This window comes from Rhopalosiphum maidis, chromosome 2 (assembly GCF_003676215.2).
Source record: "Rhopalosiphum maidis isolate BTI-1 chromosome 2, ASM367621v3, whole genome shotgun sequence".
Taxonomy (NCBI): domain Eukaryota; kingdom Metazoa; phylum Arthropoda; class Insecta; order Hemiptera; family Aphididae; genus Rhopalosiphum; species Rhopalosiphum maidis.
In genome coordinates, this window is record NC_040878.1 from 36,799,314 (window position 1) to 36,822,179 (window position 22,866).

The following is a 22,866-nucleotide window of genomic DNA, read 5'->3' on the forward strand; positions in this document are numbered from 1 at the left end:
AGTATCATTAGTGATATGCAAAACTATCAAAATTGGTTTTACACTAAACGTGACTTCCGTTAGTCATCGTTTGATCTGACACGGTTATAATGTATGAAATTATTGTATATAATTGTATATAATCTAAAATATAATAAATGGTACATCATGGCAATTATCAGATTATTTAGTTTCTTGATTTATTTAATATTAAATTTTGTGTTGGTATTTATGCAAATTATTTATGCATGATTACAGATGATGTATGAAGGTAACATGGCCGTTCTGTTGATAACATCGACATATGAAGAAGATTCTGGTGTGTTCACGTGTCGTGCCACAAATAGCGCTGGACAAGTAGAGACTTCGGCCAAACTTACGGTGAAAAGTAAGAAATAATCACGATTACGTATAATTATATAAGCAAATATATATTTGTATAGTATATATATTTATAATACACGATATATTTAAACACACACACGGATATATATATATATATATATATACTGTCCGTTTTAGAATTAAAATATTATCGATAAGTCACATATGGAAATGCTACCTGTGCTTTCAAATAATAATTTAAGAACAATCATTTTCTTTAGGGAATAATATGCTTTAGGTATTATTTGTTTATTCTCTCTTTATCTCTCTCTTTTTTTAATCAATCCGTGAAGTTGAGTGCTATTTATTGTTTCAATAATGCCGATACAGAAAATGATTATGTAGCTCAGTGTTTAGGCTTCGTTTTAACCCAGGAATACTTATCAAGTGCCATACAAGTTATTTCTTATTATTTATTTATTAGTTTTAATTATAATTGTGCTCCAATAATTTTGTCTTATTTATTTTAATAGCTTTCGCGGCTATAGTTATTGTTATCAAATGTATTTTTCATTTTTAACCTGATTTTTATTTTGTTTTTATATACCTAATCATATTATATTTATTAAATTATTTAAGCTGGTGCGATTATATAATAAATTGTATTAACAAATATTACATTATTATGTTTAATAAACGTCTATTGAATGCAAGTACTTATGTATCCTGTAATTTAGTCAATAAGTAGTGTTAATGGAGTATAAACCATCAACAGTTCGGTTGCAAAACTGAAATAAGAAATTGATTAGACTATATTTCCTTTTTTCTGGCCGACCCGTGAAACCTTCGAGGTATTTACAAATGTACGTCGGATTTTTTGTTCTTAGTTATTAGCATATTTTACTAACTAGTAACAGATTTGCAACCGAAAAGTCCGTCCTTTTATAATTATATACAATGATTTTGAGTTAGAATTTTAAACTATGTTACAAAATAGAAAATATTGGTACAGCAGGATTTGTCTGCGGATAAACCTCGTGTCAAAAAATATTGCAGAAACATCGAATGTTGTAGCACCATTACGTTTACAGAAAAACATACAAACCAAAAGGCATCATTGCAATGGTTAAAAAAAAAAAAAATTGAATCAGTGTGTTTGTATAAGAGCGAGACCGCCGACCCCTTAATGTATTGTACGTGTTTTTTCTTATTGAATGTCTTAATACAATGACTATTATACGCTGTTCGTCATCAACAGATCTATTTTCGACTACGTGTCCACGATGTAAAAACGTTTTACGACTAAAGAACCATAAAAAATCTTGAACTTTGGCTAAAATGCCGGGAAATGCTGAATCGCAAAACAAACATCTAATCATAGTAAGCGCCTGGTATACCACATACCACGTCAATAATAATAATAGTAATAATTGAGAAGATCAAAAATCAATACGACCACACACGAATCTGTTTGTGCCGCGGCTTTACGGAATTTGCTCAACCGATCGCCGCAGCTGCGTCGTCGTGTCTAGGAAAATTTCCTTTTTTGCCACTGTCCGTAGTATTTTGCACTCGACGATTCCGCAAATCGGTGTGTATATTTAAATACGAAAGCAATGCCATTTAATTATCGGGACCATAATTTAACCGCAGTTGTTGTACGCTGTGTTTTTTACGGTAATCCGCCAAGGGGGAAACGTGTAAAGACAGGAAACTTTTGTGTGGGAGTGGAGCTGACAGTAATGGTGAGCGACTATGTGTGTATGTGTATGTGTGTGGTGTGTGTGTGTGTGTGTGTGTGTGTGTGTATGTGTGTGAGAGAGAGAGACAATGAGACAGACAGATACAGAGCTGATAGGGACGCTGAGATAAAGAGAGAGGGAAAAAGAAATAATACTGTATTATTGTTAGGGCAATCTATTTCTGAACCGGCTGGTGGTGCTCGGGACTGCCTTGTGACGTGCGCACAACCCTCGTCGAGTCACTATTTATGGAAATTCTTTGGTGTGTGTGTGTGTGCGTGTGTGTGTGTGTAGAGTATACACAGTTCATACACGTGCGCGCAGTGGAAAGAAAAAACATATATACGACGGTGGCACTTTTTTACCGAGGGAAAATTTTTTAACTCCGATTTTTATACCTAATCACACGGTCGTTTATAATTAAAACACACAACATTATGTTGATTTTACATTTGGCACGCGTCAGTCCTTTGGCGATTCTAATTGATTGCCGTAACGACGGCCGTGTGACATCTGTATGCGGCGATGAATCACAGGATAAGCTTCAAGAGAGAGGAAAAAAATGATTTATGACCCTGAAAAGAGAGAAAAAAAAACCGACGACGAATCCTCAAGGCCCGCCTGTACCTACATCTGCAGCTGCAGGAGACGCACTGACTACTCGAACTGCCGCCGCCTCCGCCATCACTGCCACTGCTATACCGTCGCCGCTGCATAGAGAGTGTTTAAAAAAAATATCATGCGATGGAATAAACTTTTAACAGACACCAAGACCACAACAAGCGATCGTTATCATTGGAAAAACATAACATAATACAAACGAAATGTGTGTGGTTTTATTTTCGGAAAAAAAGATTTAGAAAAAAAAACAATATAATATTTTATGTGTACACAAACATATGATTCATATATAAATATATATATATATATATATATATTTAGAACACAATATGCCAATGTGGTACAACAATGACTCGCCGAAACGTTCTTGCGGGCTGCCAACCGAGATGTAGTCATCCGCGAACTGGTCGAACGCACAGCGGATCTGCAGCGAGTCTGTAACAAATAAGACCAACGATGGACCGTTGTAGTGAAAAACTAGTTTCGCAATGTGGCCTCGGCCTATTGTAAAACAATAATAATATTCGTATTGCTGCGATGACGCGTGACGTCGGGGGATCGCCGCGGTTCGGGTCGACGGTGTCCACGATTGCCTTTCGCCTGAGATAAATGTTATTTATCATCATCCAAGTTACGATAATTGCGGACGTATATGGTCATATGGCCATACCTATACGCAATAGCCGTGCGTGTGTCGTCCCGTCATGGTATTATTTTTAGCCGGGCGGGTCGTGTGGTTACCTGGCGTGGTACCTATAATGTAGTATATACACGTAACCGGGTCATGCACACCGACATACGCGTTTCGGAAAAATCGGGATTCCCAGGTCCACCGCCCAAAGATTACGCGGATTGCCAAAACGCCATAAACATTGAAATCCGTTTAAAAATAGTTATTTTCTCACAGTCGCATTACACATCAAACAGACGAATTATATATTCGAGGGAGAGTCCGTGACTTACACGATCGTTTCAAGTTTTCTCAAAAAAGCTCGTGGGTTACCTGGCCGTAAAATGAGTTTGATTTAATTGGTACGTTACGCCGTGCGTGACTAATGCGAATCTAATGCGAATCTTTCCGTACTCGCGTTTACATTACTTTATAGCAATTTCTGATTTATTAATAAACATGATGCGTGCTTTGTTATTCTTATTTTTTTTTTATTAAACATACGTAATAATTGTTTTTTTTTTATCGTGGTCATAACTTATAATGTATTACAACAATACAACATACATTTACAACAGATTTTTTAAGATATACGACCTGCTGTTTAATTTTAAGTTTATGTATTAGCACTATTAGCATTGATTAAGACTTAAGAGAATGCTACAGTTACACCAGTATGTGTTGTCTCTATTGTACAAACGTACAATATGGCAAATTTGCTTTCAATAGAACCGATTTTGTTTTGTTAGCTTTAATATTAAAGCGGGTATTTTTCAGGATATTTCAATATTTAAGTAATCAATGAACATTTTTATATTTTAGTAGTATTATATATATTTATTATTTGCTTAAAATATTGTATAATCCGCTAGAGATAACATATAATGTTTTTACCTTTAAATTGAAACAGATAACACATACGGATTAAATTCTCTTAAATATATTTAATCAATAGTATTAGCTATTTATATTATATTAGTCAGTTAGTGATAACTAGGTCTATTTATGTGTATATTATAATTGTATGGCCTTGATAATCCCGATCAAACACACGACACAACATTGTATATAGATATAAATATATGTTATAAATTATACAAGGAGCCAAGTACAGATTCGTACGTTAGATCATTGTTGTTTATTTATGCTTTTTTTACAAATAAAACATTTAGTTATTTTATTGATACAGTTCAAAGTTATACATAGGCTCTAAGTTAAATGTCTGAACTGTAGCGTGTATACAAATTTTATCAGATTATATTGAGAATTAGTGTTTTTCGTGCATAGATATTTAATTATTATTCGAATAATAAATTATAATAAATTCGAAATCATACTTATTTTGTCAAGATTATTTGATTACAATAAAATATTTTTTTGAAATTGAATATTTTTGAAATACATTTAGATGGGAATTATTTTTTTCACTTAGCTTACATCGATATTTATTATCCATCATATTAAACTGTATTTTAGATTCTGAGCGGAGTGATGCAATTATTTTTAAATGTATTTATATGTATTTTGTATTGATCATATTTTTCTGTATAATTTGATTATATAATTAATTTGTCATGTTACCTACCAATTGTATATTATTAAATAATAAGACTTAGTCAAATCATACATACACAGTTAAAAGGTTGATTAATAAAGCAATTATAATTTTAGTTAGCTATAAGTTAGCGTTATTAAATTTATATATGTATATATAAAAAACACGATAATCAAAAAAGTTTTGCTACGGCTTAGTATTAATAATAAAAAATATACAATTTTCTTGTTTATTTGAAATAATTAAATTTTACAAATTATATTATATTATTATTCAATATAATTATGTTACTCACATTATATAATATAGTAGTAGCAGTAGATAGAAATATTGTTTTATAAATCTTGTTTTCTTGCCGCACTTGTATGAACGTTTTTGACAGAAGCCTTAAACCGTACTGTTATACAGTAGCACGTTGGCATCTGTAGCATCTCCCCTTCTCGGTTAGCAATAATAACTCTTTCATCACACTTGGGGGGCCACTACACGTACGTTACATCGATGAAACCTTCAACATGCCGCCGTTGGATTTGAACTCCTACCAAGAAGAAATAAACCAGAAAAAACCTATTATAATATTAATAATTTGAATGCCAAACTAATCATATAACAATTATGTCGATGAACCGTCATTGTTCCATATGCCAAATACATTTGGCTGCCTTTGAGTTATAAATTAATTTATTACTTAGTTATTTTATTAAGCATTAAGTACTATATATGTATATTTTAGAACAAAACACCCAAAACGTTTCCATATGTGACAATTAACTACGACAATATTTTACTTCTATTTATGGTAATATTTATAACTATACTAGTATGGTTATTAGAATAAAGTTTGATATTTAATATATTATATTAAAAGTTATAAAATACAAGTGTCAGACATGTATCAAAAACAATATTCAAAATATATAATTTTTAAGTTACATTCATAGTCTTATAATATGTATGTTTAAAGCAACGAAGTTATTATAATAAATTAATTAGATATAGAATACCAAAGAATATTTTAAAAAATTGGCACAGTTTTTAATGGTTAATTATCTAAATCATCATCCTTTATCACATTTATAGTAGACATTTGAGTATAATACAATACTATTTTCTTGCATCATAGAAAATAATTATTTATTGTAAAATATATATTATTAATTTATATATTTTTATAAACAAATTAAATGAACAATTTTAGCTGTTGTGTTTATAGCAACATATATGACTTAAAAAGTATATTATCATCTTTACGAGTTATGAAAATAACTTTATGACAATTAAAAAAATATATCACATTTTTTACCGTTGATCCATATTTTTACACTTATTTTGTGTTAGCCAATTTATCTTGAGTTTAAAAGGAATAAAAAAATCCTCAACACAAACGTAAAATTGTGGAAAAAAATAATCCACGAAAATGATAGTATTGTTATATTAAATGAACATTTTAATTTAATTTATTGTAGAACAAAAATAAATAGATTTTACAATTGCCAAATTTCAAAAAATTCTGTATATAACATAATGTTCAAACATACATATATGTAATATAATAATATACTAATAATAAAAAAAAACAATACTCTCGATGACCTCGAGTATAAGAATGTAGTGCTCACATATTATAGATTAAGTTTTAAAATTAGTTATGAATTCCATGTGATACTGAATAAGACAAATAAAATGAGTCATTTATTTGTAGGATGCAAATTGTAAAAACCACAGAATAAAAACTATTTAAAGAATTTACTATTTTTATTTCAACAGTCATACTATAACTGTGATTTAAAATATAAGACACCTAATAATGTTTTTACAGGACAACGCGGGGTTACTTATAAAACCGGTACATTTGACGATAAGGGTGTAGTGGATAGTATACAACTAAATCAAGGGTTAGGAAAAACAAAAGAAATAGGTTTAAAAACTTCTATTAAAAATATTAAAACTGATAAAAAGGGGATAGAAACAAATGATAATCTATTACCATGGAGAAAAGGAATTTTAATCGACAGAATAAGAAAAACATCAGTGGAAGCAAAAAGCTTAATTACAGAGAATGTATTCATTGAACCTACAGAAATTGGTGATTTAATAACAGTAACACAAGAAGGTACATTCATATATACATACGTTACGGAACAGATATTTACTTTAATTCAAAACAAAATTGATACTAAAGATGTAGAAAAGGCAAAACAAATAATAAATCAAGTTTTGGTAAAAAAAATGAAACAGGGCGATATCGTGAGTTTAAATGAAAACGATAAAAATGATATAGTTGGCGAGGTAACAAATAAGTTAACACAATTATATACAACAAAAGTAAATAATAAATCGTTAGCAAAGGATATATTGAACAAAGTATTAACACGAACAATGGAAAAAGAACAAATAATTCAACCATATACTTCAGAGCAACAAAAACAAGATGAAAAATTTGTAACAACAACACAAATGATTTTAAAAAATAAAAAACAAAAGGAAACTTCACAAACATCGGAAGAATTGATAAAACAAAATAAAACGAAAATCATTAAACAAGACATAAAATCGGAAGATAAAATTCTTAATCAAAAAAACCAATTTTATTTCGGAGAACAGCAACATGAAAATTATGAAATCGTCCCAGATGAATACAAACCCAAATTAAAAACTGAAAATATTGAGAACATTGAAACAAAAAGTCAATTAATTAAAAATCTGGACTACAACACCAGACCGTGGTTAATAAATCCAAATGTAGAAAAAACCTGTTCAAAAAATGATTATTCACCAAAACATGAGGATACATTGAAAAATGAAAAGGAAACAACAAACGAAAACTTACCAGAAAAAGTAAAAACAAAACATATTAATCCTTGGACGGAGGAAAAAATAAATTTAAGAAAACTTGAAACATCAAAACTTGATGAAAACAGTATTACAACTAATAATAAACCAAAAAGAAGAGAAGAAAGAAATGAATTGAAAGAAATGAAAGATAAAAAAACATCTATCCCTTGGACAGAAGAAAATGTAAAACTAAAAAAAACATCTACTGAAAAACAGAGTTTAACTAAAAAAACTGTAGAAGATATAACACTAAAACCAACAAAAAACTATAACAATAAAGATCAACTAAACAATGAAAATGATCAAATACATAAAGATATTGATGAAAAAGAAACAAAACCAATTAAGGAAGTAGTTAATGCACCATTAGCTCAAATCAGTAATAAAACTCAAAAGAAATCAGGAGCCCCATGGACGGAAGAGACCGTCACTCTAAAGAAGACCAAAACTCAAAAGCAACCGTTGGCCAAAGAATCGGTTGAAGAGGTCACTCTTAAACCAATAAAGAAGCCATTGGTTGAAGATATCCCATTATCGGAGGAAACTCCAATGACAGAAACAACTGAAATAGTTGAAACCGTAGTGGAAAAAGGAAGAAGACGTCGTGTCAGGAAAATTAAAACTGACGGAAAGGAAGAGGTCGAAGAAACTGACGAGGTTGTCGAAGAGAAACCGACAATTGAAAATGTCGAAGATATGCCCGTCGAAGACGTGCCTACTGAACCACAAAGAAAGCCATCTGTGCCATGGACGGAAGAGACCGTCACTCTAAAGAAGACCAAAACTCAAAAGCAACCGTTGGCCAAAGAATCGGTTGAAGAGGTCACTCTTAAACCAATAAAGAAGCCATTGGTTGAAGATATCCCATTATCGGAGGAAACTCCAATGACAGAAACAACTGAAATAGTTGAAACCGTAGTGGAAAAAGGAAGAAGACGTCGTGTCAGGAAAATTAAAACTGACGGAAAGGAAGAGGTCGAAGAAACTGACGAGGTTGTCGAAGAGAAACCGACAATTGAAAATGTCGAAGATATGCCCGTCGAAGACGTGCCTACTGAACCACAAAGAAAGCCATCTGTGCCATGGACGGAAGAGACCGTCACTCTAAAGAAGACCAAAACTCAAAAGCAACCGTTGGCCAAAGAATCGGTTGAAGAGGTCACTCTTAAACCAATAAAGAAGCCATTGGTAGAAGATATCCCATTATCGGAGGAAACTCCAATGACAGAAACAACTGAAATAGTTGAAACCGTAGTGGAAAAAGGAAAAAGACGTCGTGTCAGGAAAATTAAAACTGACGGAAAGGAAAAGGTCGAAGAAACTGACGAGGTTGTCGAAGAGAAACCGACAATTGAAAATGTCGAAGATATGCCCGTCGAAGACGTGCCTACTGAACCACAAAGAAAGCCATCTGTGCCATGGACGGAAGAGACCGTCACTCTAAAGAAGACCAAAACTCAAAAGCAACCGTTGGCCAAAGAATCGGTTGAAGAGGTCACTCTTAAACCAATAAAGAAGCCATTGGTTGAAGATATCCCATTATCGGAGGAAACTCCAATGACAGAAACAACTGAAATAGTTGAAACCGTAGTGGAAAAAGGAAGAAGACGTCGTGTCAGGAAAATTAAAACTGACGGAAAGGAAGAGGTCGAAGAAACTGACGAGGTTGTCGAAGAGAAACCGACAATTGAAAATGTCGAAGATATGCCCGTCGAAGACGTGCCTACTGAACCACAAAGAAAGCCATCTGTGCCATGGACGGAAGAGACCGTCACTCTAAAGAAGACCAAAACTCAAAAGCAACCGTTGGCCAAAGAATCGGTTGAAGAGGTCACTCTTAAACCAATAAAGAAACCATTGGTTGAAGATATCCCATTATCGGAGGAAACTCCAATGACAGAAACAACTGAAATAGTTGAAACCGTAGTGGAAAAAGGAAGAAGACGTCGTGTCAGGAAAATTAAAACTGACGGAAAGGAAGAGGTCGAAGAAACTGACGAGGTTGTCGAAGAGAAACCGACAATTGAAAATGTCGAAGATATGCCCGTCGAAGACGTGCCTACTGAACCACAAAGAAAGCCATCTGTGCCATGGACGGAAGAGACCGTCACTCTAAAGAAGACCAAAACTCAAAAGCAACCGTTGGCCAAAGAATCGGTTGAAGAGGTCACTCTTAAACCAATAAAGAAGCCATTGGTAGAAGATATCCCATTATCGGAGGAAACTCCAATGACAGAAACAACTGAAATAGTTGAAACCGTAGTGGAAAAAGGAAAAAGACGTCGTGTCAGGAAAATTAAAACTGACGGAAAGGAAAAGGTCGAAGAAACTGACGAGGTTGTCGAAGAGAAACCGACAATTGAAAATGTCGAAGATATGCCCGTCGAAGACGTGCCTACTGAACCACAAAGAAAGCCATCTGTGCCATGGACGGAAGAGACCGTCACTCTAAAGAAGACCAAAACTCAAAAGCAACCGTTGGCCAAAGAATCGGTTGAAGAGGTCACTCTTAAACCAATAAAGAAGCCATTGGTTGAAGATATCCCATTATCGGAGGAAACTCCAATGACAGAAACAACTGAAATAGTTGAAACCGTAGTGGAAAAAGGAAGAAGACGTCGTGTCAGGAAAATTAAAACTGACGGAAAGGAAGAGGTCGAAGAAACTGACGAGGTTGTCGAAGAGAAACCGACAATTGAAAATGTCGAAGATATGCCCGTCGAAGACGTGCCTACTGAACCACAAAGAAAGCCATCTGTGCCATGGACGGAAGAGACCGTCACTCTAAAGAAGACCAAAACTCAAAAGCAACCGTTGGCCAAAGAATCGGTTGAAGAGGTCACTCTTAAACCAATAAAGAAGCCATTGGTTGAAGATATCCCATTATCGGAGGAAACTCCAATGACAGAAACAACTGAAATAGTTGAAACCGTAGTGGAAAAAGGAAAAAGACGTCGTGTCAGGAAAATTAAAACTGACGGAAAGGAAAAGGTCGAAGAAACTGACGAGGTTGTCGAAGAGAAACCGACGATTGAAGAAATCGAAGATATGCCCGTCGAAGACGTGCCTACTGAACCACAAAGAAAGCCATCTGTGCCATGGAGGGAAAAGACCGTCACTCTAAAGAAGACCAAAACTCAAAAGCAACCGTTGGCCAAAGAATCGGTTGAAGAGGTCACTCTTAAACCAATAAAGAAGCCATTGGTTGAAGATATCCCATTATCGGAGGAAACTCCAATGACGGAAACAACTGAAAAAGTTGAAACCGTAGAGGAAAAAGGAAGAAGGCGTCGTGTCAGGAAAATTAAAACTGACGGAAAGGAAGAGGTAGAAGAAACTGTCGAGGTTGTCGAAGAGAAACCGACAGTTGAAGAAGTCGTACATAAACCGACGATTGAAGAAATCGAAGATATGCCCGTAGAAGACGTGCCTACTGAACCACAAAGAAAGCCATCTGTGCCATGGAGGGAAGAGACCGTCACTCTAAAGAAGACCAAAACTCAAAAGCAACCGTTGGCCAAAGAATCGGTTGAAGAGGTCACTCTTAAACCAATAAAGAAGCCATTGGTTAAAGATATCCCATTATCGGAGGAAACTCCAATGACAGAAACAACTGAAATAGTTGAAACCGTAGAGGAAAAAGGAAGAAAGCGTCGTGTCAGGAAAATTAAAACTGACGGAAAGGAAGAGGTAGAAGAAACTGTCGAGGTTGTCGAAGAGAAACCGACAGTTGAAGAAGTGGTACATAAACCGACGATTGAAGAAATCGAAGATATGCCCGTAGAAGACGTGCCTACTGAACCACAAAGAAAGCCATCTGTGCCATGGAGGGAAGAGACCGTCACTCTAAAGAAGACCAAAACTCAAAAGCAACCGTTGGCCAAAGAATCGGTTGAAGAGGTCACTCTTAAACCAATAAAGAAGCCATTGGTTGAAGATATCCCATTATCGGAGGAAACTCCAATGACAGAAACAACTGAAATAGTTGAAACCGTAGAGGAAAAAGGAAGAAGACGTCGTGTCAGGAAAATTAAAACTGACGGAAAGGAAGAGGTAGAAGAAACTGTCGAGGTTGTCGAAGAGAAACCGACAATTGAAAATGTCGAGGATATGCCCGTCGAAGACGTGCCTACTGAACCACAAAGAAAGCCATCTGTGCCATGGAGGGAAGAGACCGTCACTCTGAAGAAGACCAAAACTCAAAAGCAACCGTTGGCCAAAGAATCGGTTGAAGAGGTCACTCTTAAACCAATAAAGAAGCCATTGGTTGAAGATATCCCATTATCGGAGGAAACTCCAATGGCAGAAACAACTAAAATAGTTGAAACCGTAGAGGAAAAAGGAAGAAGACGTCGTGTCAGGAAAATTAAAACTGACGGAAAGGAAGAGGTAGAAGAAACTGTCGAGGTTGTCGAAGAGAAACCGACAGTTGAAGAAGTGGTACATAAACCGACGATTGAAGAAATCGAAGATATGCCCGTAGAAGACGTGCCTACTGAACCACAAAGAAAGCCATCTGTGCCATGGAGGGAAGAGACCGTCACTCTAAAGAAGACCAAAACTCAAAAGCAACCGTTGGCCAAAGAATCGGTTGAAGAGGTCACTCTTAAACCAATAAGGAAGCCATTGGTTGAAGATATCCCATTATCGGAGGAAACTCCAATGACAGAAACAACTGAAATAGTTGAAACCGTAGTGGAAAAAGGAAGAAGACGTCGTGTCAGGAAAATTAAAACTGACGGAAAGGAAGAGGTCGAAGAAACTGACGAGGTTGTCGAAGAGAAACCGACAATTGAAAATGTCGAAGATATGCCCGTCGAAGACGTGCCTACTGAACCACAAAGAAAGCCATCTGTGCCATGGAGGGAAGAGACCGTCACTCTGAAGAAGACCAAAACTCAAAAGCAACCGTTGGCCAAAGAATCGGTTGAAGAGGTCACTCTTAAACCAATAAAGAAGCCATTGGTTGAAGATATCCCATTATCGGAGGAAACTCCAATGGCAGAAACAACTGAAATAGTTGAAACCGTAGAGGAAAAAGGAAGAAGACGTCGTGTCAGGAAAATTAAAACTGACGGAGAGGAAGAGGTAGAAGAAACTGTCGAGGTTGTCGAAGAGAAACCGACAGTTGAAGAAGTCGTACATAAACCGACGATTGAAGAAATCGAAGATATGCCCGTAGAAGACATGCCTACTGAACCACAAAGAAAGCCATCTGTGCCATGGAGGGAAGAGACCGTCACTCTAAAGAAGACCAAAACTCAAAAGCAACCGTTGGCCAAAGAATCGGTTGAAGAGGTCACACTTAAACCAATAAAGAAGCCATTGGTTAAAGATATCCCATTATCGGAGGAAACTCCAATGACAGAAACAACTGAAATAGTTGAAACCGTAGAGGAAAAAGGAAGAAGACGTCGTGTCAGGAAAATTAAAACTGACGGAAAGGAAGAGGTAGAAGAAACTGTCGAGGTTGTCGAAGAGAAACCGACAGTTGAAGAAGTGGTACATAAACCGACGATTGAAGAAATCGAAGATATGCCCGTAGAAGACGTGCCTACTGAACCACAAAGAAAGCCATCTGTGCCATGGAGGGAAGAGACCGTCACTCTAAAGAAGACCAAAACTCAAAAGCAACCGTTGGCCAAAGAATCGGTTGAAGAGGTCACTCTTAAACCAATAAGGAAGCCATTGGTTGAAGATATCCCATTATCGGAGGAAACTCCAATGACAGAATCAACTGAAATAGTTGAAACCGTAGTGGAAAAAGGAAGAAGACGTCGTGTCAGGAAAATTAAAACTGACGGAAAGGAAGAGGTCGAAGAAACTGACGAGGTTGTCGAAGAGAAACCGACAATTGAAAATGTCGAAGATATGCCCGTCGAAGACGTGCCTACTGAACCACAAAGAAAGCCATCTGTGCCATGGAGGGAAGAGACCGTCACTCTGAAGAAGACCAAAACTCAAAAGCAACCGTTGGCCAAAGAATCGGTTGAAGAGGTCACTCTTAAACCAATAAAGAAGCCATTGGTTGAAGATATCCCATTATCGGAGGAAACTCCAATGACGGAAACAACTGAAATAGTTGAAACCGTAGAGGAAAAAGGAAGAAGGCGTCGTGTCAGGAAAATTAAAACTGACGGAAAGGAAGAGGTAGAAGAAACTGTCGAGGTTGTCGAAGAGAAACCGACAGTTGAAGAAGTCGTACATAAACCGACGATTGAAGAAATCGAAGATATGCCCGTCGAAGACGTGCCTACTGAACCACAAAGAAAGCCATCTGTGCCATGGAGGGAAGAGACCGTCACTCTAAAGAAGACCAAAACTCAAAAGCAACCGTTGGCCAAAGAATCGGTTGAAGAGGTCACTCTTAAACCAATAAAGAAGCCATTGGTTGAAGATATCCCATTATCGGAGGAAACTCCAATGACAGAAACAACTGAAATAGTTGAAACCGTAGAGGAAAAAGGAAGAAGACGTCGTGTCAGGAAAATTAAAACTGACGGAAAGGAAGAGGTAGAAGAAACTGTCGAGGTTGTCGAAGAGAAACCGACAATTGAAAATGTCGAAGATATGCCCGTCGAAGTTGTGTCTACTGAACCACAAAGAAAGCCATCTGTGCCATGGAGGGAAGAGACCGTCACTCTGAAGAAGACCAAAACTCAAAAGCAACCGTTGGCCAAAGAATCGGTTGAAGAGGTCACTCTTAAACCAATAAAGAAGCCATTGGTTGAAGATATCCCATTATCGGAGGAAACTCCAATGACTGAAACAACTGAAATAGTTGAAACCGTAGAGGAAAAAGGAAGAAGGCGTCGTGTCAGGAAAATTAAAACTGACGGAAAGGAAGAGGTAGAAGAAACTGTCGAGGTTGTCGAAGAGAAACCGACATTTGAAGATGTCGAAGATATGCCTGTCGAAGACGTGCCTATTGAACCACAAAGAAAGCCATCTGTGCCATGGAGGGAAGAGACCGTCACTCTGAAGAAGACCAAAACTCAAAAGCAACCGTTGGCCAAAGAATCGGTTGAAGAGGTCACGCTTAAACCAATTAAGAAACCGGTGGTGGATGATATCCCACTAGTTGAGAAAGTTACAGATTATGATAATATAAATGTTGATAAACATATTGTTCAAGATGTTGTGGATATGAATACCGGAAATGTCGTTGTAGATGATCATCCCATTATTAAGATAAGATTCCTGAAGCATGAAGATATGTTGAGGGAAGATGCAACTAATAAGCCGGATGCAATTGTTTGTGCTCAAAAAGTTATTTCAATTCCTAAAGAAAAGGTGAAAAAGAAAAAGAAACATGTACAATTAAATGAAGATATGAACCAGGAAAAGGAATTTTCCCCCGATGATGAGGTTAGTGCATTGAATGATGAGGAGCTACCATGTTCTAATGTATCAGACGCAAAGGATCTTTTGGGAATTCTTAAATCTACGGATGACGTTTTGACAGATTATAATATTGCTCTCAAGGTTGATGAGTTCCCTACAGATATTTCTTTGAAGTCTAAAAATATAACAGAACAGAAGATCCCAAAGAAATTATTAAGTGAAAAATTGGAACTTCCTTGGAGAAGAGGTCGTAAGGATACCGATACTGATGTTGTTGGTGATGATATTAAGGATGACACACATTCACTTACTCCTAAAAAAGAACAGTTGAATGTTGTAGAAGTGAAAACACTACAGCCGAAATCGTTAGATGTTGAAAATAAACCACTTTTTGCTACAATAAAACTTAAAAAAGCTTCACCGAAGAAAACAAAAGATATGGAACCTTTAGCAGTTCCTAAAGTTCAACTTAAATCTCATTTATATAGAGTGGAACTTAATACGAATGAACATTTTCCTACAATTTCATTGTTGGAGCCTGTTTTTGTAGACAATGGGGTTCTTTCTAGAAACTATGCTGAGGCTATGAAAATTAAAAAAACAAAACCAAAAAAATTAGTCCTTCCTGAACTAGAACCAGTTATTCTTGAAAAGTATGAACCAACTGACTTCCATTACGATAAAAAGGAAACACCGCAAACACATCCGTCTTTACCAATACAACCACTTAAAAAGAAAATTCTAGATGAAGAAACCCCAAAAAAATTAGTTATTGGAAAAGGAAAAATTCCCACTCAGAATGATGATGAAGAGAAAGTGTTATTAAAAAAAATACCCCAAAAACCAGTCGAGGAGAAAGTGGATATACCGAAGCCAATTGAAAAACCACAATTTAAACCAGAACCTGATTTAAAACCGTCCGAAGACAAAGATTTTACATTAGAGCCATTTAAACCTATACCAGTTGGCGAAAGTTTTGAAGAGGGTGAGCCAACACCGATTAAAAATGATAGTTCCCCTGATATAGAAATGCCGACTAAAAAACCCAAATATATTAGAAAAAAAATAAAGAAAGAAGAAGAGCCTATTTCTGATAAGAAAATAATACCTGGAACACCAAAGCCTGTTCCATCAGTTGAAGATAATGATATAAATCTCAAGTATAAACAAGGGAAACCAGAACCAGAAATACCTGAAGAAATAAAATTAAAACCATTTTTAATAGAAAAACCAACGGTTACGACAGAACCAGAAGGTATTGATTTGGGTAAACCTGAACCATTTGAATATCCAAGAGATGATGAACTAGTGAAGCCTCAATACTTAAGGTCTAAACCAGAGAAAAAAATGAAAAAGAAAAAGCCTGTGAAAACTGTTGATCATCAGATAACAACAGATGATAATGACGGTACATCCCAGCCATTACCTATTGTAAAAGAGAAACCTGTACTCGAAGAAATGGTAACCGTTAATGTGAAACCCGTTAAAGTTGTTTCTGTTGAGTTAGATAATAAACCTTTATTAGCAACTATCAAACTCAAGAAAGCACCTTCTAAATCAAAGAGTGATGTCGACCATGTTAAAATCCCAAAAGTACTATTAAAATCTCATTTAAAAAATATTGAATACAATACACATGAACATTTTCCTACAATTTCATTGTTGGAGCCTGTTTTTGTAGACAATGGAGTTCTTTCTAGAAACTACGCTGAGGCTATGAAAATTAAAAAAACAAAACCAAAAAAATTAGTCCTTCCTGAACTAGAACCAGTTATTCTTGAAAAATATGAACCAACTGACTTCCATTACGATAAAAAGGAAACACCGCAAACACAACCGTCTTTACCAATACAACCACTTAACAAGAAAATTCTAGATGAAGAAACCCCCAAAAAATTAGTTATTGGAAAAGGAAAAATTCCCACTCAGAATGATGATCAAGAGAAAGTGTTATTAAAAAAAATACCTCAAAAACCAGTCGAGGAAAAAGTGGATATACCGAAGCCAATTGAAAAACCTCAATTTAAACCAGAACTTGATTTAAAACCGTCCGAAGACAAAGATTTTACATTGGAGCCATTTAAACCTATACCAGTTGGCGAAAGTTTTGAAGAGGGTGAGCCAACACCGATTAAAAATGATAGTTCCCCTGATATAGAAATGCCGACTAAAAAACCCAAATATATTAGAAAAAAAATAAAGAAAGAAGAAGAGCCTATTTCTGATAAGAAAATAATACCTGGAACACCAAAGCCTGTTCCGTCAGTTGAAGATAATGATATAAATCTCAAGTATAAACAAGGGAAACCAGAACCAGAAATACCTGAAGAAATAAAATTAAAACCTATTCCCATAAAAAAACCTTTAGATAATAAAGAAATTGATGATGATGGAGTAGGAAAACCTAAGCCTTTTATGAGTGATTTACCTAAAATTGATATAAATTCCAAGTCCAAAAAGTCACCTTTACCGAAATCGATAAGTGTTGATAGCCCTTTGCAAGATCTTGAAATTGTTAGTATAAAAAGAAGTGAGGAAGTTCCTGAGCAAAAAGTGACTGAGAATGAAACTGTAGCACCCTATTTTATTGAAAAAGTGCAACCATTAGTAGCAGAACATGAAAAGCCTACTGCTTTTACATGCTCTGTGGGGGGAGTCCCTTCACCTGAAGTCAAATGGTACCGGGACGATCGTGAACTACAAACAACTGATGTTTACGAAATTATTGTATATGAGAACACATCTACATTAAGGATTTCTAAACCTACAGAAGAACAGGCTGGCGTTTATGTTTGCCAAGCTACGAATTCAGCTGGCATCTCAACTTGTACTGCACTTCTAGTGGTGTTAGGTAGAATTAGAGTTTCAGTGATGTCCTCGAGTGGTTTAACATTTTTGTGTGATGTTTTTATCTAAATATTGTTCATAATATAATCTATATTTAAAATACATTTATAATAAGCGCTAATAATTTTAACCATTTCCTACATTATGGTTTGTTATGCTTATGAAATTAATAGGTTGTTAGAAATATTTTTAAATTATTTTTCTCTAATATTTATTAAAATATTTTAGATTCTGAAGAAATTGGTGAAGCTCCAATTTTTATGGAACCTATTAAACCTAGAAAAGTTCGGGGAAAAAAATCTATTCAACTAAGGTGTATTGTAAAAGGAATTCCTATACCTGAAATTATTTGGTGTCGTGAAAATGAAGAAATAATTTCTGATGACGACGAGTATATAACTTCGTTTGATTCTAAAACTGGTGAAGCCATTTTAACATTAGTAAATCCTATTGATGTTGACCGATCAACATATCTAGCTAGAGCAGTAAATATTCACGGAAAATCTGAATGCATGGCACATATTACATTTGGTAATATATCATAAAAAAATTTGACTTCAATTAAATGTATAATAAATAATTAAATTCTAAAATTTCAGAAAAAGAGGAATATGGAGAAGCGCCTAAGTTTGTAGAACGGTTGAAGCCGAAAGTTGTGAAAGCCAATGAAACAACTGTACTCACATGCTTAGTCAAAGGTGTTCCATCGCCAACGGTTGTATGGTGCCGCGATGATGAAGAAATTACACCAGATGACAGTCATTTGTTAATTTACATTCCTGAAACTGGAGAATCTAAACTTACAATTGTACATCCTGATGATATTGATGAATCAACGTACACAGTTAATGCAACGAATAAATTTGGAAGGGCTGAGTGTAGAGCAAATTTAATAGTTCGTAAGTAATGTTGTATATAATATGATATGTATAATTGTTAATTTTTTTAAATTTACACAGAAAAAGATGAAATTGGCGAAGCGCCGACATTCGTACAACCAGTAAAACCAAAAATCGCCAAATTAAATGAAATAACTGAACTTAAATGTACAGTAAGAGGAACACCAAACCCGTTGGTAATTTGGTGTCGTGGAAACGAAGAAATTATTCCTGACGAAAGTCATTTGATCACATACCATCAGGAAACCGGGGAATCGATCTTAACAATTTTAAATCCATCTGAAATTGATGAAACTATTTATACCATAAACGCCGTCAATAAATATGGCCAAGCACAATGCCGTGCAAATCTAATTATTCGTAAGTGAATTTTAAAATATATTATAAATTATATAAATTATTTACATTAACCTTTATTAGAAAAAGATGAATCGGGTGAAGCACCAATGTTCATAGAACCGATAAAACCAAAAATCGCCAAAGCTAATGCGTCTACTGAATTAAATTGTTTGGTTCGAGGAATACCTACACCAACAGTTGTTTGGTTTAGAGGTGATGTAGAAATAATTCCAGATAACATTCATTCAATAACGTTTATACCAGAGACGGGTGAATCAAAACTTATTATTTCAAAGGTCACAGAAGTTGATCAAAATACGTACACTGTAAAAGCAACTAACAAATATGGTAGAGCTCAATGCCGGGCAAATGTAATTATACGTAAGTAACTAACATTATAAAATTAATATATGCACAATAAAATGTATATATTAATGTTTTGAATAAGTATACAATAAATTTTGAATTCAATATTTTCAGAAGAAGACGTTTTCGGTGTAGCTCCAACTTTTGTTGAGCCCATAAAACCCGTATTAGCAAAACCAGATCAAACAACTGTTTTACGTTGTTTGGTGACTGGTAACCCAGTTCCAACTATAGTTTGGTGTCGTGGAAAGGACGAAATTGTTCCTGATGACATGCATACAATTCAGTTTATTCCAGAAACTGGAGAATCTACTTTGACCATAGAAAAAGCAGCAACAATTGACGAAACGCATTATTCAGTAGAAGCAATTAACAAATTTGGAAGAGCTAGATGCAGAGCTAATTTAGTTTTAGGTTAGTGGTTAAATCTTAAAATTATTTTAGTAAGTTATAAATGCATATTAGTAATAAAACAATATGCTTTTATTAACTAATAAAATTGCATATGGAGAATATCATGATAATAATTTATAATACCAGTATTATTAATTGTAACTATTATAAATTATGTAATCTCTCTACTTTGAATATTAAAAAAAATCATAATAATAATAAATATAAATATTATATTATATTTCATTATGATTATGATTACGATTTTTATTGCCTTAATTATTAAATTCTATAATAATTTAGTCTGCAAATTTTACGTGACTAAAAATAAATTTATAAGTCATCAATATTTTAATCCTAATCATTGTTCATTACTAGGTATATATTATTTGTTATACTACCTTTAAGATTTTTATTTGAAAAGAACAATTTATAGTCATGTATAATATATTAATATTATTTAAGATACACTTAACATATTATACCAATTCTAACATGACCATATATGTACGCTTAATGTATAATATTGGCTTATATAATACAAATTATAATAATATAGTATAGAATATGTATGTAGTATGTATATATTATAATATAATGAAGTATGTTTAATATTGATAACTAATACTTAGCATCATCATTAAACAGTTTTTTTAGCCTCATACCCTCAATTTATATTCAAAATAATATTTGATGATATTAAACTTACAGAAAAATATGATACTGGAATCGCTCCTGCATTTGTCGTTCCGATTAAACCTAAAGCCGTTAAGCCAACCGAATCTGTAGAACTAAGTTGCGTCGTTTCCGGAACACCAATGCCAACCGTCGTATGGTGTCGCGGGGATGAACAACTCATGCCTGACGAAAGTCATATCATATCTTATACACCAGAGACTGGCGAATCCAAGCTAACGATTTGTAACGCCACGGAATTGGACGTAAATGATTATACAGTAAAAGCAGTCAACGATTTTGGTGCGGCCCAGTGCAGAGCCAATCTGATTATAGGTAATAATTCGTTTTTTATTTTATTAAAAATATCTATCTCGTATAAACTCTAAAGTTTTACAATATGAATAAGTTTGATAAATGATAATAAATAACAATAAGTCTTCAAATTAGGGCAGTGATAGCGGGTAGTAGACGTATTAAAGAAGTAGGTCCCCTCAACATATTCTTTTAAATCTGCAACGTGGTTGGGTAATAATTATGCGATAATGTTTAGTATTTAAATTGGACAATACATCAACTACTATGTAAATTGTTTTTATATCAGACGTTAATCTTGAATTTTGCTAATTCATTAAAAATCGCAGATAAGGTTGGACTTAATTATTTTTAATTCAAGCGGAGTGATGAATGTACTGACTTTTTAATAACCTAATGCCCTTTAAAAGTAATAGAAAAACTTAAAACTTAAATAATGAGGGTAGTTTCTAGTCAATATTAGATCTAGTTGATACTTTATTTTGATTATTAATAATTAGCAGTGCTTTTTAAAAATTATTGGGTAAAAATACAAAATATAACAGAAATATGGAATAATTACATACCAGTTTTAAACAAAGTTTATTTGCTTACATAATAAAGTTTTTAAAATAGTAACTTATTTAAGTTTTTTTTTTTTGATAAATGTCGAAAATAAATGTTTTCATGTAATATATTTTAAATTTTATCATAATAATTCGACTAAAATTTACTTCTTTTAAAAAATATATAGTAAGATTTTATAATATATTTTGTTTAACATAGACGAAATCGTTGATGAAATACCTAAGTCGTGTGAAGAAGCACCATGCATAACGAAACCTTTGCAACCCGTCATAGCAAAAAAAGACTCGTGTGTGACGTTAGACGTGCATTTCAGAGGAACTCCCGAGTTAAAAGTTCGGTGGTTCCATAATGGTAAAGACATAACTGATAAAAAAACGTTTGTTCGCACCTTAACTATAACAGAGACCACGACCGTAATAACTATAAAGAAAATTACTAAGAAAACCACTGGACGTTATGAAGTCGTGGTTACTAATAATCGCGGGGAAGCGAAGACTTCTACTACAGTATCAATTGATGGTAAAATATTTGTATAGTATTAACAATAACAGTATTAACACAGCGTAACAAAACTGATTTTTAATATATATTTTTCAAATTTTGTGTTTTCTGTAAATGAAAAAGATGTAGACGAGACAATCGAGAAAGACGAGACTACAGTCGGGAAAACGCCGTACTTTGAGACGGAACTGCAAACGGAAACAATATGGGAAGATGAGGAGGAGAAAGAAAAGAAAACCACAATGTGCCTCGTTGTAAAGGTAAAGGGTACTCCCAAGCCTAAGATCCTTTGGTATGAGAGTGGTAAAGAAATAACGCCCAATGAAGACTTCCAAATTGAAGAACACGATGAAGGAGTATCCTTGTTAACGATCAAGAAAAGGCCAACAGAGAGCGTTCGGGAAATTACATGCGAAGCTACAAACGAGCTCGGAACGGTCGCTACCAGGACTCTAGTAGTTTCAGGTAATTCTGGCTATTTTGAAACACAAGATTTTCGATTAAGCGTGTTCTTCTGACATGTGTTTACTCATATGTATATAGTTTGTTTTGTTTTTCAGTTTCGATCGACGTTATCTTCGCCATCTTTCCTATTGTTTCATATTTTGTTAATTATTATCTTGCACACTTACACAAACACAAACTCGCACATAATATAAAACCGTCTAAATGCTCTATAAACTCAATATCGTTTATATAAAAAGAAAATTAATGTGGTATCTGTAATGTTTAGGTATCAAAGGGACGAAAGCATACAGGAAGCCATCGTGGGTGACCCAGATGGAAGAGTTACGGGAACAATTGCAAGGTAAATGCATCGCTGATAGTTTAGACGCTTGTTGTGTGTACAGTCCTGAAATTCGGCCCGATGAAAACGACGGAGAGGATACGGTC

The 22,866-nt window shown here is 34.6% G+C and overlaps 1 protein-coding gene across 1 annotated transcript in view; it reads left to right on the forward strand.

The window, feature by feature from the left end:
- The window catches only part of LOC113555241 (titin), a 102,950-nt gene that overhangs the window by 34,085 nt on the left and 45,999 nt on the right, over positions 1–22,866 (forward strand). The window contains exons 62-72 of the mRNA XM_026959636.1: positions 238–367; positions 6,711–17,921; positions 18,146–18,448; positions 18,517–18,816; positions 18,877–19,176; positions 19,237–19,536; positions 19,636–19,935; positions 20,626–20,925; positions 21,670–21,990; positions 22,096–22,437; positions 22,706–22,780. Of these exons, the coding sequence (XP_026815437.1) occupies positions 238–367; positions 6,711–17,921; positions 18,146–18,448; positions 18,517–18,816; positions 18,877–19,176; positions 19,237–19,536; positions 19,636–19,935; positions 20,626–20,925; positions 21,670–21,990; positions 22,096–22,437; positions 22,706–22,780 (13,882 nt within the window). The remainder of the gene's footprint in view (positions 1–237; positions 368–6,710; positions 17,922–18,145; positions 18,449–18,516; positions 18,817–18,876; positions 19,177–19,236; positions 19,537–19,635; positions 19,936–20,625; positions 20,926–21,669; positions 21,991–22,095; positions 22,438–22,705; positions 22,781–22,866) is intronic.